The 23,524-nt window shown below is 38.2% G+C and overlaps 1 protein-coding gene across 15 annotated transcripts in view; it reads right to left on the minus strand.

The window, feature by feature from the left end:
• NT5C2 (5'-nucleotidase, cytosolic II) overlaps nucleotides 1–23,524 on the minus strand; it is a 140,704-nt gene continuing 117,180 nt past the window's right edge. For 5 of the 15 annotated variants that reach the window (XM_082722470.1, XM_082722463.1, XM_082722475.1 and 2 more), the window contains 16 exons: nucleotides 17,791–17,908; nucleotides 16,889–16,984; nucleotides 16,536–16,559; nucleotides 11,879–11,970; nucleotides 11,681–11,738; nucleotides 10,539–10,632; nucleotides 9,754–9,807; nucleotides 7,660–7,743; nucleotides 6,583–6,624; nucleotides 5,417–5,524; nucleotides 5,063–5,129; nucleotides 4,033–4,203; nucleotides 2,611–2,662; nucleotides 2,426–2,486; nucleotides 2,120–2,296; nucleotides 1–1,382 (listed from right to left, as the gene is read on the minus strand). In XM_082722470.1, coding sequence (XP_082578596.1) covers nucleotides 1,146–1,382; nucleotides 2,120–2,296; nucleotides 2,426–2,486; nucleotides 2,611–2,662; nucleotides 4,033–4,203; nucleotides 5,063–5,129; nucleotides 5,417–5,524; nucleotides 6,583–6,624; nucleotides 7,660–7,743; nucleotides 9,754–9,807; nucleotides 10,539–10,632; nucleotides 11,681–11,738; nucleotides 11,879–11,970; nucleotides 16,536–16,559; nucleotides 16,889–16,984; nucleotides 17,791–17,908 — 1,535 coding nt within the window. In that variant the 3' untranslated portion in view covers nucleotides 1–1,145. Of the gene's footprint in view, nucleotides 1,383–2,119; nucleotides 2,297–2,425; nucleotides 2,487–2,610; nucleotides 2,663–4,032; nucleotides 4,204–5,062; nucleotides 5,130–5,416; nucleotides 5,525–6,582; nucleotides 6,625–7,659; nucleotides 7,744–9,753; nucleotides 9,808–10,538; nucleotides 10,633–11,372; nucleotides 11,578–11,680; nucleotides 11,739–11,878; nucleotides 11,971–16,535; nucleotides 16,560–16,888; nucleotides 16,985–17,790; nucleotides 17,909–22,217; nucleotides 22,277–23,524 lie in introns of those variants that run through there. The other 10 variants (XM_082722471.1, XM_082722476.1, XM_082722477.1 and 7 more) reach the window with 4 other exon arrangements.

The following is a 23,524-nucleotide window of genomic DNA, read 5'->3' on the forward strand; positions in this document are numbered from 1 at the left end:
TTAGAAATATTATACTTTATTGAATTCTAGAGCAGCTAATCTACACTCTGTGTTCACCAGTAAGAATGGAAGGAAGATCTGAAGGGTCAAGGACAAGTCTACACTACTGCTGGAACGGCTATAGGCCACTCTGCACCTGTGGGACTAATACCCTAATGAACACAGTAATGATCCATTCTGGTTCAAAACAAGAAGTGATTTCTCCTGGGATTCGGAATTTACTCACACTGATTGTGCCCTGTGCTCTAGTAAGGTTCTAACCTTACAGAGCCCTCTTCCCATCCTCTCAAGCTAGACTTTGAGCTCAGCAGTCCACCCTGGCCCAAACTAAGGAATTCACTCATAATGGAAGAAGGTTCCTCCTTTTCTTTTCACAGGGCTTGCTCCTTTGCCCTCTTGCAGCTAAATTTTTTCTATAGATTGATCCCAGATGAGAAAAAGACAGTTTCTGATACATTTCTGCTATCAAAAAAAAGTAAGGAAAAAAAAAAAATGTAAGAGATGAAGACTTGTACCTCAAAACAGAATCACTCGCTGCAGTGCCTTCCAGACCAGCAAACCAAATACTTACACAAGGCCACTAAAGCCCCCAGTCTGCCCAGAGACACAGAGGACGCTTCAAAGCTTATAAAAGGAACCTTGGCCTTAACAGAAGACTACATTTGATAATGGAAACAATATATTTCTCCACTGATATACAATACTATGTGATGCACTGAAAATTTCAGGATGGATTTTGGATAAGAACACAATTTGTAACACAACATCATTTTGGATCACCTCTTCCCATCACCCTTGCTCCACTCTGAGACTCTCCACCACCCCAGGTGTATCCAGCGCACACTGAGGAAACAAGACAAGGAAACGGTGTCACAAGCCACGATGGAGCCATCCTCATGCAGTTCTGCCCGGCTTTCCCCTTGCTTGTTTTCAATACAGACTCCATTACAATTTGAACCATCTGCAAAGAGTGCAAACAAAACTAAAAAGTATCTCTCTATGATTAGAATATTTTAAAGTCTTCAGAAACTTTCCAGATGTACCTTTGACAGAGCTCCCCCACCCACCGCTAGAACCCATCCTTTGCTCCTGTGAGTCCTGCCAGGCTTGTTTAATGGGTGCTCAGTTTTGGTTCTTATTCCTCCTTATTCTTCTTCCTCTTCCTCCTCCTCATCATCATCTTCATCATGGCAGTGTGTAATTTCCTGGGGGGCCAGTGGGAAGAGGTTGGGGGGTTTAATCTCACTAATTGACCGTGTCAACTGGTGCCGCTTGTAGTCGGTATCTTTGAAATCAACCGATGTACGGTTCCGAGTGGCAAGAGGGGACTCCATTTCATTGATGTCTACATGTGTGTGTTCCACCGTTGACTCATGAGGCATCTAGAACAAAGTCAGAGGTTCAGAAAGCCGGTGGAGTAAAACAGTTTCCTAAATCCTCACCCCTCCTTCTCCTGGGTGTTAGGTGGCTGTGCAGAGGCGTGTCTCCTGATCAAAGGCCCAGCCCATTCCGATACTGAAGCATCTTCCTAGAACTACCTCAAGCTGCCGCCTTCTCCTCTTCCACCCTTAAAACTGTCCCGATCATTACAGCCGGAAACAAGAAAAGATGGGATAGAAGATTCATAATTCACAGCAAACAGAAGTCCTAAACTACAGATCAGTATATATATAGTAGCACTAATAAGAGAAACACGGTTTTTATATAAATGCTAATGAAAGAGGAACATCTTCCCTACTCAAACTTTTAATGTAGTACGTTGCAGAGTAAAGTTATATCCTTTAACATCTGATCTTGATCCTACTTTCTCAGAGATGCCTTTTGTGCAACCATGTAACCTATTCATGGGCCTTTGTACAGTAGAAAGGACGGACCCAGGAACAACTGGGTGGCTCAGCTGGTTAAGCATCTGCCTTCAGGTCATGATCCCAAGGTCCTGCTTCTCCCTGTGCCTGCCGCTCCCCCTACTTGTGCTCTGACAAATAAAACCTGAAGACATTAAAAAAAAAAAAAAAAAAAAAGACCCAAACTCCCCTGTGCCACCCCACAAACCCGGCTGCAGATCTCAGTCTTAAGAGTGTATCTTAATTATGACTGGCCCAAGACCCTATTAACTCACCAAGACATGGGCAGCTCTGAAGAGGTAGCTGAATGGATAATACAGCAGGTTGATGAAAGACGCTGCATAGAGATCAGCATATCGCATCACCTGACTGGCAAAGAGGGTCTGCCGGGAGCCACTGCGAAACAGGCTTCCCATCATCCCATAGCACATGTCCATGTCATGAGTTACTTTCTAAAAGAGAGAAAGGATTGAATTCAAATATTTACTGAGTGCCAGCTATGTGCCAACCCCTATATATAACAGAACTATAAAAAGAAAAACTTGATCTTCCAAGTTTTCTCCCAAATTCCATTTGGATACCTTAATACGTCTCTGGATGGAACTAATGTCTGGGCGCTCGTTGCTGCTGCTGTCAAGATGCCTGGAGATGAAAAGAAAACTCCACTAAAAATCTCTAGAAAAGATGTCTCTTACACCTAGCTAACTCCCAAAGAGGTAGAGGGGTTTTAGGGAAGAAATATTTGTCTTGAAAGTGTAGAACTTACTTGTAGAGTTCAGCCAAGAAAATATCCAAGCTCTGAAGCTCTTCAAAAAGCGCTAAAGTTTGGAAGGAAAAGAAAAATGTTTTAAGTAAAGAAGCATTCAGTTTAAAACTGCTGCTAGAACTAAATTAAAAGGCTGCAGATAGGATGGAAAAGTAAAGCTACAGGTGAGTGTACAAAATGACTTCCTTCTCCTACTTCAGGAAAACCCACTCCTGCCCTGTATGGGATCTGGCAGCAGATAAAAGCCATGATTTCTTCTTTAACTGCCTTTCCTCCTATTTCAACACGGCTGGCTACAACTCTCCAAGTGAACGCAGACTCTGAACTTACAAAGTGCTAATTCACATGCCATCTCTGGTGGATAGCAAACATCTGTTAGCCGTTCCATTTTCAGATCAAAGAATGAGGAGTAAATGAAGTGTCCGGAGTCACAAGTCTAGGAAATCGAACCAAATCAACTAGATCTACAGAATTCCCTAGGTGGAAAGTTGAAAATGGGGATGAGAAGCTAGCCTGAGAATGCCACCAAGGACAAGCTACAGCCGGTATCTGCTGCATGCTTTCGAGGTGTTCCAGTCTTTCTCAACCTGGCTTCTCCAAAGAGAATTAAGCCCTAATGGATTTACTGTATATAACAAATTTTATCATTTTGGGGAGAAATGAAAATCATGCAAATCAACTTCTCGGTTCTGTGGCTCAGATGAGGAACTCATGGCTGTTACCTGTATTTTCTTTATACACACATTACACCCCAGTTAGGTCTCAACGAAGTAGGTATTATCCTCATTTTCACATCTGAGGAAACTAAAGCACAAGGTGTTTCAGAAACTTCTAAGGGCGTGAAGATCTTAAGTAGTAAAGCTGGGGTCAGGACCTGAGGCAGTACCTTTCCACATGCTGTGGGTGATGCTAGCAAGGACTAGCTGGAGAGCTTACATGTCAAACATCTTTACATAACTAGACCTACACCTCAATTCAGCATACAGTTCAGAGAATACAATTTGGCCTCATTCTCAGAAGAGCAGGGAAAAAAAAAAAAAAAGACATTACCACTCAGAGCCATCAATGCCCCCAAATCACTGATACAGGCTTGTGACAGAGACTGGAACTAGAAGGTGTGGTTGGAAAATATAGGACCACAGAGGAAAGTGGAATTCACAGTTTAGTTGCTACAGTAATATAACTCAGGATAGCAACATTCTATGCTTAACTAGAAAGGAATTCAAGAAGGCGGAACAAGATAACCTCCCCTATTTCCTCAAATTCTGGAGTTCTACACCACACCTGGCTAGAGGGAAGTATTCAAATATCTTAGGACTACCTCTGCCCCTTTCTCCCCACATAAAAAGTAATGAGTTCATTAAAGAGGCCTGATACACAGCTGGTCCTCAGGATATAAAAGTAAGAATAATGGCTCCTTACCACTCTTATCAGTCCAGACATGGAGCTCCTGTGCAAGTTCGGGAATCACCAAGAAAGTTCGCCAACCTTGCCGTTTCTTTGATTTTAAAATGTCTCCAAAAATGTGATCTCCAATATATAAAATGTCTTTGCCCTTGGCTCCCAACAGATCGCAGACTGTATCTGATGAACCTGAAACGATGGAATGAACAATGGGAAGACAAAAATGTCTCCAAAACCAGCATTTTAGGTACCATAACCATTAAATACTGTACAAATTTTATTCTTATGCAAGGAACAGACTAGTAAAAGGGCTCACTTTTCCTAAAGACCTACCACTATTTTTTTTCATCATTCCTTTTATTGCCTCTAAGGCAAGGCCTTCAGTTCCACTGTGTGAACCAGGCCTCTCAGTTACCAAATCCAAGAGCAACAACTACGTCTCAGTTTTTAGTGACTATAACCCTCCAAAAGTACCACTGCCATTTTCTCATCATAGATCTGACAATGTGGCTTCATTCAACTATTTCTCACTGAAACAAAATCTGCATATCTGTGTCCATAAGGGCTCCCTGAGGATCCCTTTGAGAACTGCCTCAAATAGGGAAAAGGATGAAGAAAAATTGATCTTTTTAGGAAAAGCAAAGACTCATTAAGTTGGGGCACCTGGGTGGCTCAGTTGGTTAAGTATCTGCCTTTGGCTTAGGTCATGGTCTCTGGGATGGAGCCCTGCATCGGGCTCCCTGCTTAGCGGGGAGTCTGCTGCTCCCTCGGCCCCTGCTCACGCGCACACACACTCGTCTTTCTCAAATAAATCTTAAAACCAAAAAAAAACCCCCACAAAACTCCTTAGGTCATACTAACAGCTGCTCAAACCCATTCTCCCTGACTCCTTTTGCATGAGTAGGGGACCGAAGCATTTACCTCCAGCAGACAGTATCTTAAGGATGCTAAAAAGTATGGGTCGCACTATGCCAGGAGGACACCAAAGCTTCCACAAAGGAGTCTGAACAAAGACTTAAAACTAAATAAAGGGAAATCTGTGACTCACCTCCTGAGTAGACGATGCCATGCTGTAACGGGCCTGTGTAGGTACCAATTTTCAGCTTGCCAGTCTTCTGTGAGGAGAGAAGATGGGACTTTGTAATAATTTATTGTTCAGTCACAATTGCCACCCAAAATGTGATTTGGATAGGCAGCTAAATGAACAGCACTTTTGAATTATATTCTTTGGGGTTTATTTGGCTCTCTCAACTAAGATGTTTAAAACTTAGATTAAATTAAAAAAAAAAAAAAAGATATGGCTAATCAGTTAAACATACCTGTTTCCTTAGGAAGAATAAGAGTAGGGAAAGGAGAAATACGAAGGACAGGGGCTAGCAGACAGATCACTCCCTCGACTTACAGTATCCACCTGGCGTAGTACTGTGCCTTCTCCAAAAAAGAGTGGCTTCCGTGCATCTACCAAGATCAGGTCAAAGTAGGACTGCCACGGTCGATGGGAACTCCCAGGCTGATGAAGATGAGAAAGAGCAGAAGCCAAAACATCACTCCTAACCTTGAGGCACTAGTATTTAATCTCACTCAGATGTAAGGAGTGTAGACATATTAAGTATACCCAGAAAATCCCACTCTTCTGTTAAAAACAGTGTGTTCTATTATAAGCCACATTCTTTTGGAAGCAAGCAAGGTAAAAACATAAATTTTATCTACTAATTTTTTCACAGCAACTTAACATATGAAGGAAAGTGCTCACACTCTGAAATGGGCTAACAGAGGCACAAAAGGGGACAAGGACAGATGCAAATTAATACTCAAGAGAGATTAAGAAAGAGGCAGATCAGCATTAGAACTGAAGTATACAAACTAACATGGAACTACTACTAGCAAATTTTACTGGTTATGTTCTCAGAATAATGGCTCATATTGCAGGCTTATCACAGCACTAACCTAGAAGTTATGCCCATTAACCCTATTTCCACCCTGAAACAGAACCATGCTATTAAACTTTTAAGGTCAACTGAAGAGCAGTGCATACTGTGCTTTTGGGCGATCTCAAAACAGATTTACTGATATTTACTCAGGCCTAGTAGTAAAATCCCTCAAGCATGTGACTAAGTTGCAATGAGTTTTCCTTAAATCTAAGTGTAGTCCTACTGCAGGAAAAAAGACTTCTCTGCTAAATATCAAAGCTAACTGTTCTCCTGGCACAGAACTCAGCAATAACTAAGACCAGTATCCAGAAGCTTTCAAGAATATATATATTTTCTGTTTCTTTTAATCAGATGTCTTCCTCAACCTGAAAATTCCTATCTTCACCACACAAACTTAACAATGCTGCATAATGTTATTCTGCTCCCATCCCACTAAAGAACACAAATATCTCTCCCTCTTATTTCTGTCTGCCTGGTGTTCAAAACTCTAGCAATGTTATACTATACTAGCTCCTGCATTATTTCTAACGTTAATCAAGATTTCTAGATGAGTTCTGAATTCCCTTACTCTCAATATTCCAAGATGACTAAACGTATTAGTACTATAAGCAATGATCTATTAAGTTATATATAGTACCTTGGGGCCATGTGGGAAATCAAACAGGTAAGTCATAATTTTCTGGAAAAAAGAAATCCAACGTAAGGTCCATATACTACTTTTGCAAAAGAATAAAAAGCACCTTAAAAAAAAAATCAAACCCAAGTTTTTCATGTCATGTCTTTTTCAATAAAGGACTCATCACATTCTTGTTTCCTCTAAGTTTATGAAACTGTAACAACTGAAGCCAGAAATTACTGCTTCATCAAACAAAACGGACATTGTCGGTAAGACGTAGGATTCTTCTGGGATGTATTTTTGTATACTTCGTCCACATACCCTTACCCGATTCTCCTGGAGGGCTGGAACATACATTTGGAATGGTATCTGAGGTAAAGGCACTGAGAAAACTGCTGACTCATGGGAATAATATACCTTGGCCACCTAACTATTGTTCCTAGATTAACCAAGCCAATGAGCCATTGGATTTGTTGGCTTTGTAAGACTGCTTACTCCAGATCACTTTTCTAAATCAAGATTTTATATAAAGTGAATCAGGCGGCATGGAGCTGTCTGCTAGTACTATAAACTTGTGACAGTTTTAGCAAAAATAAGATGAGGGCAAGGAGTTAAAGCAGCTTTTCTACATGCTTTAATAAAGGTAAAAAAAAAAAAATTTAAGTTATATGGTAGTAAATTTTGATGGCTAAGAGTCAAAACATCTTTGCACCATCTACTGCTGTCTGGCTCCCAACAGCAGGGAGGGCATCTACATATGTACAATAAATAAATGTGTGACTTCTCAAATTTATATAAATGCTGTACCACAGAGACAGAGAAGCCATTTTAATCAGCACAAATGTTTTAAATAACCTCCAAATTAAAACTTAAAGTTAGCCAACTGTAATCAGGGAAAATAGTCAAATGAAACATTGAGAAAAATCGGAGAACCACTCTGATGTAGCCCTTATACTATAGAAATTTTTTCACTCTGCTCTCAAAATGAAATGGCAAAAAACTACCCTCACTTAACAAACTACTGTCCTCAGTATCTTCACAGTTCTTTAGGCCAAAATAATTCTTCTGTAAAGACAAATAGGAATATTAAGCACTTACATCTGTATACTTATAGTCACTGTTGGTGGCAAGAAACACTTTCCCTACTTCCTTCATTCGGCTCAGAAGCAAAGGCAGTTTTCCCTGCAATGTAATATGATTATGAGTGAAACACTAAAACACAAATACATACTCATTTACACTTGGACTTTTGTCCACTGGAATAAGAACAGAGGATGCCCTTCAAGGGTTGGTTGGTTTCAGAATTTTATATTTAAGAGATCACATTAGGGGCACCTGGGTGGCTCAGTGGATTAAGCCTCTGCCTTTGGCTCAGGTCATGATCTCAGGGTCCTGGGATCGAGCCCCACATCGGGCTCTCCGCTTAGCGGGGAGCCTGCTTCCCCCTCTCTCTCTGCCTGCCTCTCTGCCTCCTTGTGATCTCTCTCTCTCTGTCAAATAAATAAAATCTTAAAAGACCACATTATCACTATGCATGAATTAAGTATTAATATATATAGTATACATGGTATATATAATGTATAGGTTTATTTATAAAATTATACAGATGATATGCTTATTAAAAACACCTTGGGGCACCTGGCTGGCTCAGTCAGTGGAGCACCCAACTCTTGCGCTCAGGGATGTGAGTCTGAGCCCCCCACTGGGTGTAGAGATTACCAAAAAACAAAAAAAAAATTTAAAAATTTCTTTAAAAATAACAAAAACATCTCTACCTTCCTCGTGTCTACCTCAGGAAAGAGTTTAAATTACCTTGTAATCTCAAAGTACATGAATGAAGTATGTAAAGGGTCAGGAAAAGCTGATTTTAAATATTCATGTTAGAGAATGCATGCACAATCACATGTACTCTCCTGAACCCCTCAATGTTCTCTCTTGAAACAACAGAGTGGAAGTGGGAGTAGAGGGTAAATAGGAGGTACAGACTGAAAACAATTTAGAAATCTGTACCAAAGTACCTTGAAGAAATATTGCATTGTGTTACTCTGTGAGAAAAGGAAGAAGTATCTCATCTTGGAGCTATGTATGTTTCCTTTTTATTTTAAAATAATTCCCTGAGCCTGGTTGGCATGATCCCAGGGTGCTGGGATTGAGTCCCACACATCAGACTCCTTGCTCAGCAGGGAGCCTGCTTCTCCACCTGCCTGCCACTCCCCCTGCTTATGCTCTCTCTATGACAAATAAATGTTTTTAAAACTATAAAATAAAAATAAGATAAAATAATTTCAGACATAGAGTGCTCGGGTGGCTGAGTAGGTTATGTGGCTGACTTTTGGTTTTGGCTCAGGTCATGATCTCAGGGTTATGGGATCGAGCCCCAGACAGGGCTCCATGATCAGAACAGAGTCTGCTCAGCACCCTCTTTCCCTCTCCTTCTCCCATCTCCTCTGCTCTCCCACCAGCTTGTGGACACAAACTCTCACTCACTACCACAAACAAACAAAATCTTCAAAAATATTTCCAGACGTAAAGAAAAGTCAGGAAAGAGTACATTCAGTATATTCTTCATCAAGCTTCCCTTAATACTCAGATCTTACATAAACATAGCACAATGATCAAAACTAAGAAATTAACACTGGTACAAACTACAGATTTTTAAAATCTTCCAAGAAATCTTAAAGCTTTCCTCATTATTCCCTACTGATTTAATTTAAATAATGGTCACATATATGTACATTTTTTAGGTTATCTAGTGCTCTGATTTTGATTTGGATCACATTCAGGTGTGACCTGTGGCCTTACCCCTTACTAACTGTATGAACTTGGGCAAGTTATATAACCTCTGTTCCTCAGTTTGTTGTACCTACAACAGAGATAACAATACCTACTCTCAGGGTTCTATGGAAGATTAAATGGCATATAATCACTTAGTACAGTGATGCGCACATAGTAACTACTCTAGCTACTCTTATCATTAGAGCTAAAAGGACAAATGAAATACTAGCTCTTTTTGGCTATGAACAAATAGGAAAAACTGTATTAGGACCTATGTTCTGGCTGAAAATTTCTGGTGATTATACTTGATGCATATTATATGCAGACAAAGAAGTATCTTCCCTTGTCCATTTCATTATAATAGGCTTGTTATTCATTTTCATGATTTGCAAATCTATTTTCCCCTTTATTACTTACATCTTTGACTACATACTTCTCAAGATTTTCAACTGTCTTTTCCTTAAGAGAGCCCTAGGGGAAGGAAAGAAAAAAAACTCAGTTATTAACAGTTTATAAGAAAAATTATGTCTACTATCAACCCAAATGCATTTCTTAAGTATTTACCAAAAGGCAAAAGTAGATAAACTAGACAGGGCCATGATAAAGCAGCAGATGTGATTTGCTGGACTCTGCCTCCAAAATATGTTTAAAATCTAAAACTCTTTTTATTTTGAACTAGAAATCTAAAGGAATTTCATATTTTATTCAGTACAATTTATAGTAAATGTAATATTAGTATTACTAGTCAAGCAGGAGGTATCTGGAAAAAAAGTCCTTAATCATCCTCAAAGAGTAGGGTTAAGTATAATCTTAACACTAAAATCTCTTCTAAGTTGGGGCGCCTAGGTGGCTCAGTGGGTTAAAGCATCTGCCTTCGGCTCAGGTCATGATCCCAGGGTCCTAGGATCGAGTCCCGCATCGGGCTCTCTGCTTGGCAGGGAGTCTGCTTCCTCCTCTCTCTCTCTGCCTACTTGTGATCTCTCTCTCTATCAAATAAATAAATAAATAAATAATCATTTAAAAAAAAAAAAAAACTAGAAGACAAGAACAAAAATATTCTAGAGAGCAGTCACTAGGGGGCAAATCCAATTTTTTCTTTTTAATGGAGGAAAAATTCTGCTGTATTTGCACTTGAAAATGTAACATTAGACCATAAAACCCACACCATTGAGTGAAGAGGTGAAACAGTAGCTCCTAGGTACCTTGTAATGAACCCAGTCAACAGCATCTCTTACATCCTGGAACATACTTCGGTAAGACATGAAGAGGTCCCCATCTTTAAATCCTGTTTCACAGCTATACAAAGATGAAAAGAACATGACAGGGATTCCAAAAGAGAGTAAATAAGATGAACACCAAACACTGCCCCGGGGACCCAAGGATCCATTATCACATGGATAAAGGCTGCGGCTAATTAGGAAAATAATTACTCCCTAAAGAAAATCCATTTTGACCATATAGTATATTGACCATATAGTATATTGTATTCAATGGAATACAATAATTGTGAACAAATATAATGTGATAGAATAATATACTGAAGTGGAAGCTAAAAGGTCAGTTCCAAAAATATCATGTTCTTTCATTCATCACTTTCAAGAAACAGGTTCCCATCAAAAAAACGTTTAAAACTTAAAATCGGTAATTTAGGTTCTCTTCATCCTGACTTTTCTGATGTTGTTTCTAGGTAAAGGTATGGCATATTTTCTATTTAACTTTATGACTTAGTGCTCCACCAGATTTAGTGCCTTGAAGCAGACAAGGCCTGGACAGGATAAGAAGTTAGCAAACTCTGACACACATGGCTGAACTTTTAGCAGTAGTTATACAATTTCCCTAAAATAGGAGAGGATACCTTGTTCCAGACTTAAAATTTTACTTCAGGGAGGATACACCATATTCACTCCTCAATCAAATCTCACTGGGCCTAGAAATAAAACTAAATTACCACCCCTGAATGGCTCCTGGGCTGCTGCTGTGAAATGAGTTGGGGGTTTCAGTGTAATTCTGCTTGGACAGATAATCATCACACAAACCTCCCACTCAGTTGTCACAATTAGCACCTCTGCTGGCCGTCTTCATTCCCAGGAGAAGCCAATCAGAAGTGGTCCCTTCCAAACATGGCTGCAGCACACTGGCAAGGAGAGGGGCCGTGTGGGAGCTGAGAGCCTGCATGGAGCTGCTGCCGCTGTCCCATCTCTCGGGCTGGCAATGTGGCATCTCTCACTAGCACTAAATTCACTTCAGAAAAGCAGAAAAGACCTACAATGGCCAGTTCTCTAAAACCCTGTACATTAATTTCAAAAAAATCAATCGGAAAAATAAAGTTATACCATATACATACCTGGTATATCTAGGACAATTAGTAAAAAAATCTACAAGGCAGGCCAACAGGTAGGTCTCTGAAAAATGAAGAATAGATATTCATAAGCTATAAGTGAGATAATTTGAAGTGATCTCATTGTTTCCCTTGGACAAGGACAAATGATCATGAAAAGAAGGGAAAGCATCTGTACTACAGAGGCACAGGGAATGAGTCTACCTGGTAGATTGAAAAGTGTGTTCAGAATGTAAAATCTTTCAGTGTCATCTCGTTGGATAAATTTATTTGGATACTGCTCTCTAGTTTCTGGTCTGAAAGAAAAAAAACTTTAAATTAACTGACATTCAAGAAATGAACATTGTTAATAGCTATGAGAAATAAGCAACATTCAAAACTTCATTCAAATATGTCGGTGGCTATATTCAAGGAAGGGTTCTAAATATTATATATGAGTAGCTCAGGTTCCAGCTCTTTAAGTTCTCAGTCTGGTAAGGGAGGTGAGTGACATACACAGTTATCACCAGGTAAAAAAAATCACAACTCCCACAAGAAAGGTGCAGAGAGCTATGAGAAAACGGAGGAAGAGGTAACCATTTCAACTAATGGGGTAGGAAAAAAGTAAATGTGGGAATAAGGAGAGGAAAGTCTAGGAAGGATTCATAAAAAAGGTGGCAACAGGAGCTGGTCCTTAAAGGCTCGGTAGACCAATTCAAAAACTAGTCCAGCTGGAGAAGAAAGAGGGGAGCAGAGGAAAATAAAACTAGAAAGATGAATTGAGGCAGATCATGCTATTGTTATTTTTCATTCAGGGGCAACAGAGTGCCACTGATAGGCTATGGGGTTTTTTTGTTTTTTTTTGGTCTATGTTTGGTTTTTGCCACAGACAGTTTTTAAGCAGAGGGATAAAAATATCAGAGCCGAATTATAAAAATATTCAACTAGTAATGATTTTAGGATAAAAAGTAGAAAGAAATGTGATTACACTGCAAAAGTGGCTACAAATTCTTCCTATGCATTGTAATGTCTCCCAATGCAGTTCCTCTCATTAAGAGGCTCGGTCTATTTCTCCATCCTCAAATACAGGCTTGAGTAGTAGCAACAGGGATCCAAGCAGAGGCTTGGAAAACACCTGCATATTCGGGTTTGCCTTCTCTTGCTGCCCTTGCACCTCTGAGACTACTGAGTGAATGAGAGGTATAACCTGCTAGAAGCTAAAACACTACACACAGAAATGAGGCCTGCCAGCCACAGGCTGCCAAATGCCACACATGTGAGTGAGGCTGTGTCAGAGCAGCAGAGCAGCCCCAGAACTGCCCAGATGACTCTCAGAATTTTGAGCTAAATAAAATGGGTACTGTTTTAAGACACTAAGTTTTGAAATAATTTACTATGCACCAAAAGCTAACTGACACAAAGAAATCAGTTAAGTGGTTATTGCAATTGTCCAGATGAGAGCGGTGGGTTCTGTCCTAGAGTGGTAGCACATTAAAGCTTAAAGGGAGGCATTAATCAAGAGAGACTGCCAAGGTAAATCAACGAGACCAGGCAACTGGCTGTGGCAGATGAGCGACACAGAGTCAAAGATGATGATGCTCATAGGAAGGTGCCTCTGAGAGGGTGAGAGGGCGGTGGTACCCTTAAGAGAAATATGAAAACTGGGTAAGAAGTAGCTGCAAGAGGAATTCTACTTTGGATACATTAAGTTCAAAGTAAACATATTTTTGTAGGCAATGCGTAGTAAAGGTCAAGAACTTAAAACAGAGATTCAGACTTCAGAGAGAACTGGGGTCACCTACACACAGGTAACAGATGAAGTCATGAAGACTGTTACAGTAGATGAGGCCACTTGCAGTGCAGTGGTGGTGGTGGTGGTGGGGCGGGGGGAGACAGAATAGACCCATGGAGAACATTAAGGAGCAAAACAGAAAAAAGTTGTTAGAGATGCCCAAAAACCTTGGAGAGTAAAATGAAATACTCTAAGAAGAGGAAGGGGATAGAATTAATAAACAAAAACAGTACAAAGAAACCTAAAAACAGAAAAACTAAAATTTAAAAAGGCACAATTCTCAGGGCGCCTGGCTGGTTCAGTGTGTGTACGACTTGGATCTTGGGGTTTTGAGTTCGAGTCTCATGTTGGGTGTAGAGTGTGATTAAAAATAAAATATTTTTTAAATGCACATTTCTCACAATGAATATATAACTAATCTAAATAAAGGTCATCAACTTTAAAGTTCCTATCAATCTGGGTAAATTCCTACTTGGGTCTGTTAATTACCAGTGGTATAAACTCTAGTTACAAATATAAAATCATATTAGCTCCCTGGCTTAGTCACCCTTCTGAAATAGGAGTTCCCAATAAGGAATAAGTTAGTAGAATATCTCATTTTCTAGCCTTCTAATATTTTCTATAATGAAATTTAAGGTGGAAGGGAATAGTAATGCTATGCTTTCCTCAGTCAGGTTTAGTAAGATGACACTGTCTCCTTGGATATCCTTTACTATTCCCTCCACTGTTAGAGTAATTCCTTTACATAAGGATAGTTAACAGTTATTTATTAGGCAATTAGAACACAAACTGACTTATAAATATAGCTAGCAATTGCATTTTGTTTAAATTAAGTGTCAAATCAGGCTAGCACATATTTAAAATGAAGAAGGAGGGAATGCTAGACTTGGAAGATGGAAGGAACATAGTGACAATACAGAGTACTGCTAACTTTCTATGATTTGCAGAATAAAGATTTGATCTCAGTATTAACCTACCCTAAAACTTGAAAGGCCTTTGTCTTGTCCAAAAAAGAGGCCCCAACTCATTGGCAAGGCAGGTAAGTTATGTCTCATGCAGCCCTAAGCTTCCTTCCAGCCTTGTCTACCAGTACGCTTCATGGCTCCCTTTTCTTCTCCGTCCATCCTCAACCTCTCCTTTTCCACAGGCTTTTCCTTTTGACTCTGAAGACAGTACAGTGCGTGTTGTTTGAATGATTCTGCATTACCCACAAATGACTTATTTTTGAAACACTACTAAATGTACTTCCAAAGGAACTATTTGGAAACTTTATCGGTTTATTTGAGGAAAGAAAGAAGGTCTGTGGATCCTGAGTTAGTAAATCTAACTGCAATACAAATTGATAGAACTTCCTTTTCTTCTCAAACTACCCCTCTTTGCAACACAAAAATCCCTTTCAGACATTAATAAATACAACCTCGGTTTATCTTCATTGGGATTTTGAATTATGGTACAATATCCACATATAAAATAGCTTAGCTTGCTAGCATTATTTGCAATAGCTTCACATTCTAAATCCTGTCTCCTAATATTCGTGAATCTTGAACAAACCCCTCATGAAAGGAATCGTGAAAAAAAGGCAGAGGGGTGCCTGGGTGGCTCAGTGGGTTAAGGCTCTGCCTTCAGCTCAGGTCATGGTCTCAGAGTCTTGGGATTGAGCCCCACATTGGGCTCTGCTCAGCAGGGAGCCTGCTTCCCCCACTCTCTCTGCCTTTCTGCCTAATTGCCTAATTGTCATCTCTCTGTCAAACAAATAAATAAAATCTTAAAAAAAAAAGAAAGGCAGATATAATCACTAGCCTGCTAATGTGCCAAGGTGGGGGGTTTACTTCACACTGTTCTTATTATTATGTATACCTGGAAATCTTCAAGCTGGAAAGTCCTGTATCAGATGCTTCACTTCCAAATAGGGCATTGCTATGACCTCAGATTTAAAGGATACTCTGATACAGTCACTAAAAGTATTTACCAAAAAGATATTGTCTCAGGATGCCTGGGTGGCTGAGTTGGTTAAGCCACTGCCTTCACTCAGGTCATGATCCTGGAGTTCTGGGATCGAGTCCCACATCGGGCTCCTAGCTCCTTGGGGAGTCTGCTTCTCTCTTCTCATGCTCTCTCTCCCTCTCTCAAATAAATAAATAAAACCTTTTTTTTTTTTTAAAGATTTTATTTATTTATATGACAGACAGAGATCACAAGTAGGGAGAGAGGCAGGCAGAGAGAGAGACGGAGAAGCAGGCTCCCTGCCGAGCAGAGAGCCTGATGTGGGGATCATGACCCGAGCTGAAGGCAGAGGCTTTAACCCACTGAGCCACCCAGGCACCCCAAATAAATAAAATCTTAAAAAAAAAAAGATATTGTCTCTTTAAAAATTTCAATGCAGACCCTGTGGTTTTTACTACTTTGAGAATAACATATAGAAGAGTTATGAGAGACTGACACATAATCTATTACAGTTTTACGAGTTGCTCTGTCCAGGGGCGCCTGGGTGGCTCAGTGGGTTAAGGCCTCTGCACTCAGCTCAGGTCATGATCCCAGGGTCCTGGGATCGAACCCCATATCAGGCTCTCTGCTCAGCAGGGAGCCTGCTTCCTCCTCTCTCTGCCTGCTTCTCTGCCTACTTGTGATCTCTGTCAAATGAATAAATAAAATCTTAAAAAAAAAAAAGTTGCTCTGTCCCTATTATAGTGTCAGTAGTAAATTAGGTAGGATAATAGTGGAGAAAATGTGCAATTGTCAAGCCACAGTGACAGAGAGTGACAAACTGTAATATTGTGATTTTTAAAGAAAACTTTGGGATGCTTCGCCAGAACAGTAGACACCAAATTTTATCTGCTGTTTACTAGGGTGGGAAGTCCAAATTAGTGCAAATAGTGGAAATATACTGGTTATTAAAATAAAGCTTATTCTTACTTGTTTAAATATTATCACCCTTATTCATTTTTAACCCATGCTTTCAAAAATTTTAATCATGTGACCAAATATCTGAAGCTACTCATTAGATTAAAAAATAATATATTAGCTATTGAAAATCTTAGTCATTTACGCTGTTGTAGTTTTAAATTTTTCAAAGCACTTTTATATACATACCTCTTCTGAGCAGCTACCTGAGAACTGTATTAAAAAGGAGAAAATAAAAATCTTAGAATTTCAAATAAGTCAAAGCCACTACAGTTCTTTTTGGGCAAGTTTCAAGATTAGCTTTGTTGGATGCTGTATATTTAGAAACCACTTAATTTACACAAAATGCAATGCTAACTATATTTATAAGTCAGTTTGGGTCCTAACTGCCTGACAAATAAATGTTAAGTATCCTTATGCAAAGAATTGTTTTTTAATGATGAGGGAACAGGAAAGTATATTACATATAGGGAGACAAGGTGATTTTCATATTGTTTCACTATAAAAACACTAGGAAGAGGCTAAAGGTCCTCTATACTCACCCTCTTATGAAGTTAAACCCATGTGCACAGACCAAAAGGTTTCCATAGGCATCAACTTTCAAAAGATTTCCATATAGTGTGTCAAAAACAAGTCCCCTATGTGAAAATGAAGATGTCATCAGTAATCCAAAAATAACAGAGGCAACAATCTTATGTAGTGTTATTACTCAATCATTATAAACCAATGTCATCTTATTCAAGCTTTATGACAACCATGTCCCCAAAACAATATATTCCCATTGGCTGGAGTAAATAAATAAATTCTTATAAACTAAACCAAGAGCAACTAAAAAATATTTACTCTGTCCAAATAATCACAAGTGTTTTTTGTAAGGAATAAGAGCTTAAACAAGGTTGAACTGCTCCTCTTAATACAGTGGTTCCATTCTAAAAGAGTCTTTTAATTGGCTTGGACAAATGAGCTGGCTTATATTTCCCTCTCATAGATGCTATATGTGGGACATACATGATAGGATCTCAAACCCATCTTTCTTAATCGTAAATCTTCCCTATCAAATCCAAAAACACAAACTGCCAAGAAGGCTCCTGATGACCAAGTGAAGTGTATTATAGTAAAGCATGTAACTGCTCTCCAAGAGCAAAAGGTAGGAGTATCTGTGATGACTGCCCATAAGTTTTAATCATCTTTCCCCTTTCCCATAAATAGATCTTCAGTAACAATAAACTAAGCTCAATTCAAGAACACAAAAGATACGATGCACAAGAAAAGTCCATGGTAATTTCTGAATCAACATCAACCAAAAAAAAACAATTAGAAACAAACCAAAGAATCTTTTTTGGTTCTTTTCTTTGAAGGTAGGCATGGTCAGAGATGCATTTGGAATTATTAATCTGGGGGATAGAAGGAAGGATTTTAATCCAAAAAAACTTTTAAAAATTACCTGGTAGGGAATGTAGAATCATAAGCAAAGCTGAGCAGTTCCTGAGGGTAGCCAATAGAAACTAATCTCTCCACAGTAAGCTCAAAGCCAAGGGACTCATACTCCGGGGACTTGTACACTGTACAAAGAAGAGGTTCTCATTATAATAATAGTCAATGAAAACAAAGGGCAAACGAGTGAATTTCTACTCTTTCCCAGTTCCTCCCTCTTCCTAAATAAGCCATTTTCTTCCTCAAACTCCATGTTTTGTACTGCCCCAAAAGCCACAGAACTCAACTGCTGGTCTGTGAAAACAGATCATTATTTTTGAAGGAGTAAGAGCAACAAGATGAATTACCAGACATTTCAGAATAATTCTTTCATTTCTTAGGAAACCTAATGTTTTTCCCTTTATCTGTTCTTTCATGCCCACAATCTAAAGGAAGAAAAAGGAACTAATATACACAGCTGTGATATTAACCAGATAGAGAGGTCTATATACTTTAAAGGTTTCACTGATGTGTACAATTGGTGTAGGAATTCTTCAAAAAAGCTTAAAAAAAAAAAAAAACCCAGTCTATTTTTGCAATCCCTATTTGGCTTGGTAGTTGCTTTAAACTCCTTCTCTAATTAGCATATAATTCTATTTATCAGGATTAACTTCTTTTCTTATCAACGCTAACAAAAATATAAAGCCATCAAAATTGAATTTTAAGTTATTGTTGCAATACCAACCATAAAACGACACGTCTGGGACAATTAGGAAAATCTGGATGTGGACTGGGAATTAGATATTAAAGAATTATGACTGGGCATAGAGGCAGGGAGAACTGGAGGAAGGTGATCAAAAGGTACAAAGTTCCAGTTATAATAAGTAAGTACTAGGGATATAGTGGACAACATGAGGACTTCAGCTAACACCACTCACTGTATGATATACAGGAATGTGGTTAAGAGAGTAAATCCTAAGAGTTCTCATCACAAGGAGAAAAAAAAAAAATTCCCTCTATTCTTTCTTTTCATTTTATCTATATCATAAGATGGATGTTAGCTAAAGCTATCACGGTAATTATTTCCCAATATATGTAAATCAAACCATCATGCTGTATGCCTTATTTCCTTTGTATGACTTATACAGTGATACATATCAATTATTTCTCAATAAAACTGGAAATACACATTAAAAAAGAATTAGGACTCATTTTATGAGATGTGATTATGGGAGGATGGGTATATGCATGTGTGTGTGTGTATGTGTGTATCTATCTATCAATCTATATATATACAGTTAACTGCCAAAGAAGCCTACTGAGTTTGTTACAGGTGAAATAAAATGGATTTTTGAATATGGGGGTTTCTCTCTATTATTATAATCTCTAAAAGCTCCTACAATGAGAAAACTTTTTAGAATCATCATTGCAGTTCAGTGTAAAGGAAATGGTGCTCCTTTAAATAGGTCTCCTCCAAATGCAATATTTAGGTATCTTTCCATCAGTCTCTAGGAGTGAGTAAGCTGTATTAAAAAGAAAAATAAAAAGACCTTCAACCTCACTAAATGCCAAATGAGGCAAAAAAAAAAAATCCATTCATTTTTATCTCACAATAATGCACTTGTTGTTGTTATATTATTATTGTTCTTCCATCCACAATTAATAAACACCCTATGGCTCAAACTGATTTTTCACTGCAATCAGTCTGTTGACCCAAATTAGTGCTAATATCTTAATGAGTACTTAACTCAACTTTTCCTTGCCAAAAGCAATCTTTTAGAATACTTCCGGAATACATAAATAGAAATACATAAAAGAAACCAGTAATACTGGTCATCTCCACAGAAGGGAACTGAGTAGCTAAGAGATAGGGAAGGAAGTACACTTTCGTTTACCTTCTGTACTTCTATAACTTGCAACATATTACTGTATATATCTGTATATAGCTGTTATTATTAAAGTTGAAATGTTAAAAAAAATAAAAAGCAGGATGGGCTTTCAAAATCTTTTAATAAACATGTGTCATATTTAAAAAGCTTAAAGTTTTTAAGGCCCTTTAGGAGAAGGAGGGCCCCTGAGTCTTACTCTTACCTCCTCAGAACAACATCAAAAACAGCTGTCATTTTATCATCTCGGGGATAAAAATTAATGCTAATGCTAATACTAATATTCTCAATACTGACTATTTATTTTCTCTGTTCAATTCCATCCCCACTATTAGCCTCACCCACAAAAAAAAAAACAAAAACAAAACCAAAAAGCCTTTTGGAATCCATGAGTGTGGAATTCTTAAATCTAAATGATATACGCTGTGGTAAAGGAAGTGCTTGTATATTCACACATACTAAAAGAGTAAGAGCTGGTGTATTATAATAAAACCAGGAAAGTAGTACTGACTGATGTCAGTCTGAGTTATCCTAAGAATATAAAATAATCTCTCTCACCCAACACTGTGCTTCCTCTCCAATTGAGAAGTAAATCTCTTTTAACAAATTCCCATTAAACAAAAATTTTCTCAATCCTAACTAACAAAGCTCCACTTACTTCAAACAATATTTAATGAAACAAAATCCCAGTACTGTTAAGCAATCTGGCTAATCCACTGACATTCATTATTATAGGATTTGGCCCATATAAAATGTTTTCAATTATTAATTTTTTCAGAATAAAAACATAATAATTTGCTGTTTATACCTTAAAAATGGGAGTCAAAAACAAACAAACCTTAATCACCCTCCCCCACCCAAGCTCACCCCAAAATGAGCCATTTTCCCTGGTTAGAGATCAGGTCATTATAATGATGGAGTAATAGTGATTAAAAACCTGTGTTTAGGAGACACTCTGGATTGAAACCCAAATCTAATTTTTCAGAATTTTTAGTGAAGAAAAAAAAAAAAAAGGAGAGGGGTAGGTATCTCAAATCCCATTTTGCCAGCACAACCCTAAAACAGCAGAAAATGAAGCACTACACACTTGCCATATTTATCTTTATTCCAAGACAGAACTTCCCAAGCATTCAACTGAGGTGACTTTCTAGTCATTCCACCTACAGAAATAAATACTTTAAACTTCCTTTTACCTACTTAATTTAGGGTACTTTCCAGAAATACAATGTATTTTCCCCATTTGCTGACCTGAAGTTACATAGCAAGTACAAATGTAAACTTAAACCAGAATTTAGGTCTCCCTGAGTCTCACCCAAAACTCTGCGGAGGGATAGACTCCCACTGTTAAAAATCAATTTCTAGATTACATCGGCCATCAAAACTTATGCCTAGGTGTTGAAATACACTACCCTCCCTCCAATTTCTTTGACCTCGTCCAAAATAAACTGCTCTAGTCACAGGTGGGAATGGATTTAGCAAAGAGAGTTCAAATTCCACTTTGACAACACTATCTATTTCACTAAGCTCTCTATTAATCAGTAAGACCTACAAGCTATTGACATTTTCTCATAGCTTCCCGGATAATCATTTGAGTAACACGAATTCCCAAGTCATTACATCATCCACTAGTACAGTACAACCAGGCTGGAGAAGTGCAACTGTAGCTGCACAGATCACAAGTTTAGATGTTTTGTTCTAAATGTCCTTGGGAATGAACTGAATAATCACACTTCGTTCTGATCTGGTAGCAAAACTGACTAGTCCCAAAGCCTAAAAAGTATCGCCATCCCTTGAGAAATAAATAAATAAAAGTAAAATTCCGTTTTTTAAATTACCAAGCCCTTCAAAGTCAGCCTTGATCTCTGGGGAACCATATGCATCACCTCTAACTGTAGAGCTCTACACCTCTCCACAGCTGCAAAGGCTCTAATTCAATTTCTCTTGCAAAACTGGTGAGTAAATGATGCGTAACTTCAAGCTCAATTCTTACAACTGACTTCCCAAAACGCAACCAAAAGATTCAGAGTAAACATAACCTCACACATTCACTGCTTATTTCTTCTTCAAGAAAGTCCTCAGGCCTAACCTAATTTACCCAATGTTCAAAGACAAAGGAAGAAGTTAATTTCAAGGGCCAGAGTCCAAAAAAGAAGAGTGCTTCAGCCATCAGAGCAGCACACGATGTTCTCAGGTTACATAACTAGACTATAAAGAGACAACCAAAGCTTTGAAAGCTGAAGCTACTGAGAGCATTTAAAGATATTCTTTCCTCCATAATCTGTAAGGAAAAAACAGTTCTCCAAAAAAATATCAACTATGTGTTGTGGGGATGACAGTTACAGGCTCTGTTTTGAGAAATGTTGTTCACACAAGATAGAACCTAAGTTAGAGGAGACCGTCTCTGAAATGAGCCAAAATCATTCTGCAGGGAAGTTTAAAATTCTCATGCACTTGTTACCTTTGCCACCAAGACACACTGTGTATAGTAGTTTATAGATTTTAGAAAAATGAAGGGCAAACCTCTACAGAGGTTCCAGCCTAGCAGAGTGCTGCTGCCAAAATGAGAACTCACATGAGGCAGATGCAGATGTAGAGTGTCACTCCAGTCTTGAAGGAGTTACACTGGCTCTCCTGTTAAAAAAAACAAAACAAAGCAACAAAACAAAACAAAAACAAAAACAAAAACTGGTTTTAAAACTGTTGCGATGGGCTGGAACAGAGAGACACCATTTGGATACTGGTATTTACAGGAGTTACTGCCCTCCTATTTAGAAGCCTCTGACCATCACTAAAATTAGTCTAAACGGCCATATCAAAACAAGGGTATTGAAGATTAGCCTAAGTATTGTGCATTATTTAAATTTTCTGACACTCAGCCTGGAATAGAAGCCAAGTCTAATCCTGAATTCTTAAGTTAGATAAACAGAAAAATAAATTCATCTTTTTTTAGTGTATTTTCTCTAGCACATTTCAGGTTTATATGACAGAAACTAAATGCAGCTGGTAAACAATATTTAAAATTGATCTACAGTAAGGGAACAGGCTAAATAACGGATACGAGAATAAACCAGAGCAGTCTAAATCTTGCTGTTAAGCACCCACTTAAAGTAAGTCTACTTGTACCTAACTACCTACTTTTCTACCCTTCCAACACCTAAATTTGTCATCTTGATAAAGACAAGAACCAACTTCACTGCTAAAAATCTAACCAGATGTCTAAATGTGGAATAGAAGGAAAACTTATTTTGCTTCTATCAGTGGTATTTGTGCTAAGAAGGGTCTTACTCTTCTACTTTCATAAACTTAGAGAAACTATCTAGTCTAGTAAAACAAAAAACTTGAAGATACATAGAAGATATTGACACTTTTAAGATATGCGTTATGTTTAACTTTATAGGTAATCATTTTCCCTAGAGACATTTAGGTTTTTAAAAACACATGGTTTGACTCTTCCAACTTTTTTGTGAAAGGAAGGTGGTATAAAATAATAAAAGAAATAAAAGAGCAAGAATGACCAAATATAATGTCTAAAAGTCCTAAAACATTATAACTAGGAAAAACCACCACCACAAATCACTATGAAAAACAAATATCCAAACCAACCACCCAAGAATAGTTACTTGCTTTTATGCTGTGCATGTGATTAACATCAACATTCTCTATTTAAGGTTATGCAATGTTGGTTTTCTGAGACTGTAACTAGAAAAGGCAAACTGATTCATATTTTCATTAAGATTTTAAAATAAAACCTTTTCAATTCTCATATAAACAACAGAGGCCTTTTCTCACTTTTCAAAACTATTTGAAAAACCTAACATAATAATACAGACATAGTAAAAACTTCTATCTCTAATCCAAGAGATCACTAATGATCCTAAA

Source organism: Mustela nivalis (genome assembly GCF_964662115.1).
Source record: "Mustela nivalis genome assembly, chromosome: 2".
Classification (NCBI taxonomy): domain Eukaryota; kingdom Metazoa; phylum Chordata; class Mammalia; order Carnivora; family Mustelidae; genus Mustela; species Mustela nivalis.